This window comes from Dreissena polymorpha, chromosome 3, assembly GCF_020536995.1.
Source record: "Dreissena polymorpha isolate Duluth1 chromosome 3, UMN_Dpol_1.0, whole genome shotgun sequence".
Taxonomy (NCBI): Eukaryota; Metazoa; Mollusca; class Bivalvia; order Myida; family Dreissenidae; genus Dreissena; species Dreissena polymorpha.
Window position 1 is genome coordinate 111,204,096 of NC_068357.1, and position 13,069 is coordinate 111,217,164.

At 34.5% G+C, this 13,069-nt stretch overlaps 1 protein-coding gene across 1 annotated transcript; it reads left to right on the top strand.

The window, feature by feature from the left end:
* The first annotated feature begins 239 nt into the window (after positions 1-239).
* On the top strand, positions 240-2,825 carry LOC127874954 (uncharacterized). The gene is made up of 3 exons (XM_052419659.1): positions 240-1,030; positions 1,558-1,692; positions 2,544-2,825. The coding sequence occupies exons 1-3, from the start codon at positions 393-395 to the stop codon at positions 2,716-2,718; spliced, it is 948 nt and encodes a 315-aa protein (XP_052275619.1). The 5' UTR covers positions 240-392; the 3' UTR covers positions 2,719-2,825.
* The last annotated feature ends 10,244 nt before the right edge of the window (positions 2,826-13,069 follow it).

Here is a 13,069-nt window from a genome sequence, read left to right on the forward strand (position 1 = left end):
AATTATCAGATGTCGGGATTGTTATCCGCAAAACTCTTCCTAAAGGAGAAAAAATTGTAATGCTGTGCTCTTCGATAGGTGTAAAATCTAATCTTTCACAAGTTAAAAGCATAAGAAACAAACATCGTTGTATACCTTCGTTACATTCACTTTGTCTGAAATGTCTTAGAAAAAAAGAATACCCGAAAGAAGCTGTAGCAATATCGTTTGCAAGATGTATTTGGCCAACGAAAAAGAGTGAATGGCTTAATAATTCGCACGTATCAGAAGAGGTCCTTCTTGAACAGGACCAGGACAATGTTCGCACAGAGACGTTTCCTAAAAGTACATCATTTTTTCCCTTATATTCACCGGAATTTTCTGGCGAGCGTCAGCAATTGGAAGTAAAGGTAATGGATGGGACGCACATCCGTACAAATCTGAAGTCAAAGCTGATCAAAAATGGACTTGGTGATGTAAAAATTGATCCTTGGAAACAGGTAGCTCAGAGTGGAAAAACTTATCTTCGCCCAGCAATGTTAGAGGTAAGAGACGACGGAAAAATATTACATCAACAAAGTGACCCTTTCGTTAGAACAATGTTTGCGGAAGATGTGCAAGAGGAACTGCTTAGGGGTGGTCACGACATTGAAGCGCACTTTTGTAAAATTTTGCGTCAGTGGCACGAGGCTGAAGATCAGCCAGGTATTCCAGCTTTTGAAAGGTGTGTAAGATCACTCAAACTAAAAGCATGGTTGATGAACAGGTATGACTTCGCCGCATTTCCTCCACCTTCTCAGTACGTGAAAGGGATCCCCAGAGTAACGTTCGAAGGGCTTGTTTGTAGCATAGATGCCCATATACTACTATACAGACTGGTAAAAGGAAGTGCCTACAACTGGCGGTCAGTTTCTACACTAGTGGCAGAGAACTTTATGGGTGAACTTGCCGAAAGGGCATCAAATAGTAACGGCGTTCCTTCCGGTGCTATGCTTGCATCAGATATGGGCAAGATCTCTCAGCTGCATGCTATGCGATTAAAGCCTGGTCGGTATGTACACATATATAATATTATAATTATTTTACATAATTTTAAATAATACAAAAACAAATATTTGTTAATCTAAATGTAGACCACAGAAATAACATAATGTTTTGTCAATTTGAAATCGAGCCCGCGGTTATCGACGTTTAATATCAATTAGCCATATAGCCCATTTTAAAATACGATTGAATTAGCATTCACTTGATTACAAAAACGTTGATCGTTCTTAACATTTTTAAGGTGCATTCAACATCTTTATGAACATAAGGCGTATTTGTGTCTCAACTAGATTATGTATTTAAAACTGTTACTGATTTGTTTATACAAAAGTCTAGAAACAGAATGTGCAATACATAACTGACAAGTATATCGTATAGTTATGACAAGTTCGAAGATAGTGACAACTTTACATATATCTGTGCTTCAGTATATGCATTCATAATCAGTTTACAAAATGAGAATAATGTAATTAGAAAGAACAATAAAATAAAAGTGTTTTGCAAATATTTCATTAAACATAATTTTAATTCCAGTTCGTTTCGGATGAAGACAGCCAAAGCACGCCGCTACGAGACGCCTGATGACGTCACGGAGGAGATGCGTCCGACTGAAACTGACAGTAGCCACACTGCATTGGACTCGTCGAGGATAACACGAATTGTTGTTCGGTATAACAAACACTTTTTGTTTATTTATCTCTAAATGCTTCAATTGTTATATTGAATGAAACGTCTTTCAATGTTAAATTAAAAAGACGAACAAAACAAGAACTGTCTCCAGAGGATGACACATGGCCCCGATGACATAAGAGAAATGGACATGAGTCGTACGCACGACTTTTTTTCTCTCTGCGCTTCAAATTTGTTCCAAGCTATTTCAATTCCATTGATGAATGACAAGCATGCGGACCGGACACACCTATTAATGCACACTCCTTAAAAGTCTAAGCGTGCCTTGATCTTTGAGACAGGGGCTGTGAGCGACTTTTCTGACAATGTTATTTAAATTATTACATTAATAGCAAATATATGGACTGGATATACCTATAAAAGCACACTCATGATATATCACCTTGACAGTCTAAGTGTGATTTTGACCTATGACGTAGGTACCTGGATCTTCCGCGCGACATTTCGCTATACTGTTCTTTTGCATTTGAGTCAGGTTATTTTAAAATCCATCCATTAATGGAAAAGATATAGACAGGACGCGCCTATCAATGCAAAATTATTAATTATGACATAGACAGGATAATTGTGACATTGACCTTTGTGATAGAGATCTGGGAATTGCGCGTGACAATTATTCTGTGCTATACATGTGTGCCAAGTTGATTTAAAATTCATAGATTAATAACAAAGATATGGACCGGAAACACAATTATGGGCAGATGTACAGACCGACAGACGGTGCAAAGACTATATACATCTATCTTCCTTCGGGAACATCATAACACATTATTTAAGTTTAATTGCATTTTTGGATTTCTCTCTCTATGCTACAAACACTTATGTTTCAGAAACCATGAGTTTGACATAAGGGCTCCGCACAGAGGAAAGAAGGGAACAATAAGCAACCTCGGTGGAATTCCGAAAGGGGTTCAGTCGATACGGGAACACTTCAAAGTTAATGAATCAAAAATACTACCTTCTTTAAGACTTGGAATTTCATCTAATGATTTAAACGAACTCTAAATAAAACAAATAATGCTCTTTTCATAATAGCAGGATTAAAGTGACTTTGACATTAAAAGAGGATTCATATTGACAATGTTGTTTTAATCATACATAAATTATTTTGTATAAGCAAAGAATAAGTTATGCAACGGATATCATTTCATGTTAGCAGTATTTTAACATGACATTATTTTAAAATACGAGTTGTTTAATCTTTACCCTTTTCTGAAATGTCAACATTTTATATAACCGTACTAAATTTATAAATAATTGTCTTGTAAAATAGTCAGATATGTGTTTGTTAAGGTATTGTCGAATGTAATATAATAATATTTATGTTAAAACATATTTTTGTAAGTTGCTTACCTGCCCAGGGTGAACACAAGACTGCTAAGCAAGTGTTAGTATAACAGAACAACTATACGTATTGCATAAAAAGGCAACATTTTTCAATATCTTTTTGTGAGGGTCAGATTGGGTATGATTAAACTTCAGGAACGATGCCTGTTGTAAACCAGTAGCATACAGATTTATATTTTATTCTTAATCTTAACGTGGAAAAATGCATATCAGGCTGAAACGAGTAAGAACATGTAATTGTTATACATTACAATTTCAGCCTCATGACAATTTTAGGTGATAAAATGAAAACGTATTGGTTTTTTGCCTATTTGGAAAGTAAATGTACAACCCTGAAGATTTGAACAAGTAATAATGACGTAATGATTAATATCATTATGGAATATGACCCCTCATTTTTTCTCCAAACAACTTATCTCCGCAAATAGCAAATGGAGAATAACCCACACTTGATATATGTGTTTATAGGTAACTTCACAATTGTCCTTGGTTAATGAACCATGATGCTGAAATCTGTTTTGTATTTATTTATAAAGGCATTTTCAGTGATTTTGTTGTTTAAATTTAACATTTACCATTTGGTATTGCGCTATTTTTGGTTAAGACTTGTCTAAGTAAAAAGGAGTATTTCTATATTTTATTCCTTACATTGTTATATCTATGTATACACTTTAGTTATCATAGTCCCTTTAAACCAATCTGGGAACAATATTTGTCTCCCGGAAATCATGGAAAAGCTTTGTCAGATAATTTGCAACAGAGACAAATAACAAAAGTCAACGAGGCGTGTTTTCTTATTTAAAGTGTTCTCGGAATGTTGATCAGTATGAGATTTAAAGTAACTAATATTTGTGTGACACGGTAAAAGTTGTATTACCCGTTTTGTGGCTTAAATCCGCGTGACAAGTACAGCGAACTATAAATATTAACGTTTTTTTCTTTATAAATTGAATTGCTGGTAAAACTGTTCATGTTTGTGTTTTACATGAATGCATGAATGTGTATAATATAACACACATGAACTGTTCCATACAAATAAGACGTAATAAAATGTACTATATTTATTGTTACGTTTATTAACATTTAAATAATGATTCAAAATAAATTCAAATAAATGTAAAATGACTAGAGACACGGGAGCCGCGTTCTGAGAAAACTGGGCTTAATGCATGTGCGTAAAGTGTCGTCACAGATTAGCCTTTGCAGTCCGCACATGCTAATCAGGGACGAACCTTTCGGCTTTTATCACATTTTTCGTTTAAATGAATTCTCTTCTTAGAAAAAATCCAATTCAGACAGAAAGTGTCGTCCCTGTTTAGCCGTGCGGATTGCACAGGCTAATCTGGGACACTTTACGCACATGCATTATGGCCAGTTTTCTCATAACACGACCCTCGGTATTAACACACACTGTGTTACTATTTACGAATGTAATAATAATGAAACATAAAATCACATTACTATTTGTAATGATAATCACAGCGGTTCGGAGGGGGGGGGGGGGGGATATTTATCACAATAAAATGTGAGCACACTCAGACTGCATGCCAACTTTAAACGACTAGAAAAGTATATTACGTTATTAATGTATGGTTTATGTCACTTATATGAAACTTAACTAGCACCAAAATCCATACTATATAAAACCTTTGCATGAATTCCAACACAAAATCTGTTTAAATATATTAACAATGAATATGCCTAAATCCGAACACTATGTATACATGTTTTTTTGATTTTCTATGTGTCCTTGTGTTATAATCACAGACAAATTTACAAAATCACATATTATCGGAATGTGCATATTGGGAAATAAGAACAAAAACAACTACGTGTAAACAAAAACAAACACTCATTTCCAGAATGTCTACTCTTAATATAGAACATACAGCTTGTAAACAAAAAACTTTTAAAAAATCAACTGTGATAACTTAATTATTAAAATCTATTTTTCCTATCCTATTTATAAACGAACGGATGTGTAATACAGTCAAAATTATGGCCTAAAACATGTCATATAATGAAAGCCTATAAGTTTCAAAACACTCGAGAAAAATAACTTCAAAAAGACTGTCAGTGTTGATTTCCTGATTACTACCATTAAAACGACGATAAAGCTCAAATTAATTAAAGGATAAATTGTGATTTTTGGTTTGAATAGGAATTTCGCTAATTAAACAAAAACTGTCACTCAACTTTAAAACAAACAATTAAAATAATGAAAAAGTAAACAGTGAAACAGTGGCAAAAGTTGTTTTACAAGAAAGAGTGTTCGAATTACCCTTTATTTATTTCCACACCACATTGCTTAACATGATTTTTCATGCAATGCTTCCATTTGAACATTTTTCCACAGACGTGGCAAGAAAATTTGGGAGCATCGTGCTTATTCATGTGCTGTTTCAACAGCCTCCTTGTCTGAAATGTTTTGGTGCATGTTGCACAGGCATGCTTTCCTTCTCCATCGTCCGGAGGGCTGCATTTGTGTTTTCGAAGAATTGATGGGGTTTTGTATGACTTCGAACATATTTCACATGTGTATTTTTTTTCATCCGAATGTGAACTCAAATGTTGTTGAAGTGCGTATCCCGACTGACATGGCTTCGCACATACCGTACATGAATACTTCGATGCCTTGCCTCGGTGAATCTCATTTTATGCTTGTTAAGCCAATACGTCGTTGTGAACTCCTTCCCACACTGACTACAGACTTTTGGACCATCGGTGTGGGAACGGGTGTGACGCTGCAGAGATTTGTTACACTTGAATGTTTTTCCGCACTCTGGATAATCGCACTCGTATGTGGAATCACTATGAAGCTGCATGTGCCGCTTTAAAGAGTATGCACATGATAATGCAACACCGCACTCTTCGTATTGAATTTGATCTCCGTTGGACGATTCCATCTGTAATAACACATAAAATAAATCTCCTATTATATATGATTTAAGTCTCACAGATATAAAAATGACGTTGCTAGACTGCGTGGAATACACATTCAATGACTCCCTCTATATTTGAGCCGCGTTCTGAGAAAACTGGGCATAATGCATGTGCGGAAAATGTCGTCCAAGATTAGCACAGGCTAATCAGGGACGACACTTTCCGCTTTTATGGTATTTTTAGTTTCAAGGAAGTCCCTCCTTACCGAAACTCAAGTTTAGGCGGAACGTGTCGTCCCTGATTAGCCTGTGCGGACTGCACAGGCTAATCTGGGACGACACTTTACGCACATGTATTAAACCCAGTTTTCTCAGAACGCGACTCATTTGTTCATGAACAATAAGTGTGTCTTAACTGTGTGTAGAATTACAGTTAATAAAAATGTGAACGATATGGATTCTTTGTGTTATTGGAAGGTTTAAACTATTTCACGACGGCATAGCGGGCACATGAGTATTTTTTTTTGTCAAATACTTGCGCACGCATTACTAATGTGTTCACGTGCGCACGTAATAGTGAATACTACTCCTACAAATATGATATACATCCACTTCATTTCGTTTTAGGTCATTTGTATAGTTCCGACAGGAAGTCATGTCGGAAACTTCATGTAGCTGCAAATTCATATAACAGCGCAAAATAATCATGCACAAATTATTGAACATAAAAATAGACAATATTGTTCTAATGGCATAAGAAAAAGGTTAATTAAAACTAACAAGTAAAGATATCCAAAATCAGAAAACATTACCATTGTTTGTTGCCATATAGGCTTGGCACTGTGTAAGTTGAAAGTTGCATAGTTTAACGTCATTGGCCGGTTATAATTAACTTGTTTCTCTGTATGATTGGATACTTTTGCCGTGATTTATTCAGGATGACTCATGTGTAGCCCCTTGTGTTATTTGATCTAGTTCAAAGTAATTCTGCGTTAAAGAATAACCCATTTTTCTACACTTACACAAGTGGTGTTTTTGCACATTTCTCACACATGTAAAGGGTAATCGTTCTCATTTATGTCTCACAAATGATAATTTAATGCATTAACAAGACTAACTGAAAAATACGTTGAAATCAATTTGCAATAGAAAAATATAGTAAACCGTTGAGACGTAATCGGTATAATACGTCTAATTATTTGGACTAAAATGAATACTTGCGGCACGGAAGTGTGTATAAATACGAAGGCATTTTCAATGAAAACATGTGCACGAGATATCAATATGTGCGCAATTAACAGCAATACGAGCGAAAAAAAAAGCAATACGTGCGCATGTGATAAATAGGTCAATGAAAAAGCAAAACGAGCGAACGCAGAACTTAAAGCATGCGCACATAAACATTTACAAGCGCGCATGTAAGCGTGTGTACCTACATGTGAATACGTGCGCACTAATTCACTATTATTTGCGCACGATAAAAGCCATTTGTGAGCATTCGAAATAATTTGTGCACAAATGCAACCAATAAGTTCGCATGTGAATTGAAAAAAATATCGTTCATGTCTCTTCTATGCCAATTTATTGTGACTTCACAAAATATAGTTACGCATCACTTATTTAAAAAGCAAATGTAAACATGCGTATTTTATTATGTTTTCTTTTTTTCTGTGTACTCTGACTTTTGAATAAACACCAATCACTGAAAGTGGGGGTACTGTGCTCACCAGTTATTGAAATGGGGTTTAATTTTCGAATTTTGATGCATATATTGCGATTGCCTGTTGGAAGCATCCTGGTGCTGATACAAGGTAAACTATGATGGTTCTTGGGTCCACCTTTCCATGAAAACTGCTGAGAAACCCTTATATATGGTTTAAAAATGCACATAAAATGAACCGTGTCAATCGTAAACAATGAGGCATTTGCGTATAAAGTCTTCAATAACTTTTTAAATATTAATAATGCATCTTCAGGATTTATACCGAGGTTAAATGAATATAAGTAGATCATCCTGCGCATAAGGACAATGTCTAATAAATATGGTAAATGTACAAACCTTTCAAAAATTCCGACCAAAACATTCAAAAATCACCCGTTAACCGCCATTTTGAACACCAGTTTCTATTTTTCTCACTTACGCCACGCCAGTTACTTGCGTACGATCCACCCCCTGGATAGAGACTCTGTCATGGTGTATTGTATTTATTTGATTTTTTTCTACCGCTGTATAGTTTTTACGCCGACCGTGTTCCATAAACTACAATACGATTATAATTATAAAATAAATTCACTTACAACAACGGCGGATTTTATAGAGGATATTTGTTGGATCCGGTGGATTATCGATTTTAATTCACGAGTGATCATAGAAAATAATATTTTCACGAGTGGCGCAGCCACGAGTGAAAATATATGTTTTCTATGATCACGAGTGAATTAAAGTCGATAATCCACCGAATCCAACAAATTTTCTTTTTATTTAATGCATTTTTCACAGTTTATATACATTGTTCAAGAGTTTAACTAACGAATTTTGCTGGGATAATGACGTCATTTTGTCAAAAAAATGACGTCATTTCACAGTAAACAATGAAAATTATCGATAATTCTCACTGATAATTTTCACTGTTTGAAACAGTGAAATTATCAGTTTTAATTCACTGATATTTCTCTATAAACCACCGGAAAGCATTAAATAAAATATTTTATTTTGGTAACGACGTAAGGTCATCTTTGTGCTCTAATAAATGTGTGTAGTTACGTTAATTGTTATTGAATCTGATAGGTCACATATAATATTAAATAGTGTACATGTACAATCATAACGGTTGTCGGCTCTTTCGGCTCCGTTTTTTTTCATGCTCATTCGGCCCTAATTTCAGGCTCATTCGGCCCAATTTTTTAGTACAATATAAAGAAGTGAAACTCTAGCTGCAAGGCTTTTTCGGCCCCATTTTTATTTGAATAAATCGTTGAAAATATGTTGGTCGATACTCTTTAAAAATATGGAATATTGTTAATTACAGTATTATTGCATCTTTTTTGAAGATTATTCGATTGGAAAAAGATTATCTTGTCTTTCGCTTCAGGTATGTCGTCGTCATAATGAGGCGTTATTATAGACTAGATACAAGAGTCTGAGACGGTTTTGAAAATAAAACAAACTATAAATTTATTTCTATTACATATACATGTTTTTGGATGAGACTATAATAATAATAAACTCTTTCACTTGTGAATTGACACAACAAACCTCATAATTTTCAAAACAATAATCAATTAAATTGCATAAGCAAGCAGAGTAAAAATGGTTCTTATTGACAGCATTCACATAATTACTTTCTTTGGCTAATCAACTAACCATTCAATTTGATAAAAATGTTCAATAACTTTTTATGTGCTTTTCGAAAAGGACATGGATGCCAAACAACACGCTTGAAACTTGTCGAGGATTGGAAATCTGCATTAGACTCCAACCAATATGTTGCTGCGGTTCTGATGGACCTATCTAAGGCATTTGACTGCCTGCCCCATGACATTCTCTTATCCAGACGTATATGTCACGGTCTTTCTAAAAACTCTATTGATCTTTTAACTTCGTATCTATCCCATAGGAAACAACACATAAAATAGGTAGTTCGGTAAGCTCCTGGGCTCATATTATCAAGGGCGTGCTTCAAGGCTCCATACTCAGGCCTGTCCTATTTAATGTCTTCATTAATGATATATTTTATTCACAAGGGCACACTCTATAATTATGCAGATGATAACACACTTTCCTATTGCTCCACAAATTTTGACGACCTTGTTAAAGTTCTTCAAGAAGAAATCAATGTCCTAATAGACTGGTTAACTTTTAACTGTATGCAAGCTATTCCCGACAAGTTTCAAGCTAAAGCTATTGGAAAAAGAACCGCTTCCAAAAACCCTTATTTCGATATAAGAAACACAAACATTAAATGTGACGATGTTTTCAAACTTCTTGGAGTAAATTTAGACTCAAACCTAATTTCTGATAACCACATAAGTAGCATCGATAGTAAGGCAGCAAACCAGCTTAACATTCTGAAAAGAATAGGTAAAAACCTCTGTCGTCTCAGTAGATTGACCATCTTCCATTCATTTATCCTCTCAAATTTAAGTTTCTGCCCTCTAACTTGGCATTTCTGCTCTAAAAGCAACCCAGACAAAATTGAAAAAATACAAGAGAGAGCTCATCGCTTTGTATATGACGATTACAACAGTTCGTATGACCAATTACTGACAAAAGCTAATTTGCCTAGTCTATATATTAGAAGAACCAGAGTTATGGCCCTTGAAACATTCAAAATTGTAAATAGTATATCTCCACCTGTTCTAAATGACCTGGTTATCAAACGTGAATCTCGTTATCATTTCATATACATGTATACCAATCTTCTTGAGATTCCCCAAGTCAAGACTACTAAGTATGGTATTTACAGTTTCCGGCTTGCGGCTCCAACTCTATGAAATGCCTTACCAGAAAGCTAAAGAAAAGCTAGTAACTTTAACCAATTCAAAAGCTTTATGATGCACTGGAATGGCAAATAATGTAAATGTTCTGCCTGTAAAGTTACTTAGGAACAATTCTCTCTGGAGCTGCATGCCACACTGTGATTAGTTGCTTTTGCTGTCTTTGCTTTGTCTTATGTATTATTATTTTATTTTGCTTATAGTTTGCATCTAGTTGTTTCTTGCTCTATTTTGATGCTTGCTTATAGTTTGTTCCATGCTTTTATTCTGTTTTTGTTGTGAGAAAGCTGCTGATCAGTTAATCTCGAATCTGATTCGAGGTGATATTCGTCTTAAGCACTTTTTTATCAGTCGCACTTTTGTGTTTCTTTTTGAATTCAGTTTCTTACGTTGCCGTCTTATTGCAGTTTTTAGACCTACTTGCAGGTTTAGATCAGCAGCTTCCTACACAGTTTTTAATTTCCTCCTATTTTATTTTCTTTTATTTATGCTTTGATATGATTTCTGATATGCTTTTGTATTCTATTGAAATTATATTATGTCATACACTGACTCTGCTGCAGGTCCAGCTTTTTGTGCATTATTGTGTTGATAATACATTTAGCCCCTATATCAAAGTCCTAGAATATTTTATTCTATTTTTTTCTATTAATGCTTTGATATGATTTTGATATGCTTATGTATTCTATTGAAATTATATTATGTCATACACTGACTCTGCTGCTGGTACAGCTTTTTGTGCATTATTGTTTTGATAAAACAGTTAACCAATTTATCAAAGACCTAGAATATATACTAGATCTACTATTGTCAAATTCAGTTCAATGCTGCATGTAATTATTGTCTTTATCTGTGTTTTACCCTTAAACATGTATTCAACTTTTCTCTTTAGCTGTTTTACTCATGCTTTACTGTTTACATGTGTTGTGTAGTCGGTTCAAAAGCTTTGCAGCTTATGTTACTTGTTATATGTCTTGCCGACTCAAAATAAAATTTATTTGATTTGATTTGACCCCGTCTTTCATTATCGAGTGAAGTCATTGACTAGCACCGCACCTATGCCCGGTTTTATGACCTTTATCCGGTTGTAAAATACATGTGTCACCAGATTAACAAATTTTAATTAGGCCATAAGATTAATCCATGTTTGCACGTTTGCATTCTATATCTCAGTTTTCACTTAAAAAGCATTTTTACAATATTTCGCGAAAGAAGTTAGAATTTAATTGTTAGTATTTGTTACCAAAAGTATACATGTATGCGTACTAGGTCGGCTATAATAGATTCTGTTGATATCCATATACAATTTTCTAATATTGGTATATTGGTATTTGTATAAACGAAACATATGCAGATTATAGATGAGAAATATACTCTGAAATTAAAACTTGTGAGGGGCAAGGGGAAGTCTGTGTTAATTGGACATAAATAGAAAATCGAATATATTTGACAATTATTGGCTGTCGAAAAATTTTAGACATTATATTCAATAGGCTTTGCATAAACACTTACCTATATTGCAGGTGCATTGCTGCCATCGGTCACAAACGTCACACGTGATGCCATGCTGCAGCGAGCGAATGGCCTTCTTACAAAACAAACACGCGTCAACCTCCATCACAAATTCACAAACACGTACACTTACACTGTTTGTTATAATTTATTTACGATTAACACAAATAATATCCAATATCATACCAAATTTCACAGCACAATAACAAAACTAGTAGCCTTAGAATAACACAGATAGCATAATGATTTATGATACCAATGAACACAATAATTGCCCTTTTATACGTTTGTGCAATAATTCCGTTAAGAACTGCTAAATAACGGACAAAAAAAACAAATATTGAACATATCAAACAAATACTCATCATTTACACTTTTAATGAAATGCAATATTTAACAAACAAACCGACAATCGATTCAATTAAAAAATTAACAATCAAAACAATTACAAACATTGGTAAAAGTTTGTAAAACGATAATGGTTTTCAATTAATTTTACTGGACTGGGTCGAAAAAGCTTGGGGCCGAAAGAGCCTGCTACCATCATGACTATAATTCGGTAATCGTAATATAAGTGAGACAGCGATATATCTTATTGTCCCCTACCGGTTTCACCGGAGGGGACTTATGGTTTGCGCTCCGTCAGTCAGTCTGTCTGTCAGTCTGTCAGTCACACTTTTCTGAATCCTGCGATAACTTTACAAGTTCTTAATATTTTTTCATGAAACTTGAAGCATTGATAGATGGCAATATGGACATTATGCACGTTATTTCATTTTGTTCCTACGTCAAAAATTCTGGTTGCTATGGCGACAAATAGACTAGAAATACTGCTGAAAATGGTGGTTTTTCTGGATCCTGTGATAACTTTAAAAGTTCTTCATATTTTTTCATGAAACTTGAAACATGGATATATGGCAATATGGACATTATGCACGTCATTTCATTTTGTTCCTACGTCAAAAATTCCGGTTGCTATGGCAACAAATACAATTTAAAACAAATCTGACAATGGTGGAATTTCTGACAATGGTGGAGCCGGTAGGGGAACATATTGCTTGGCAATCACTTGTTTAAATTTGCTATCAAAGATTTTTTTGTTCCTAACATTAAAGTAC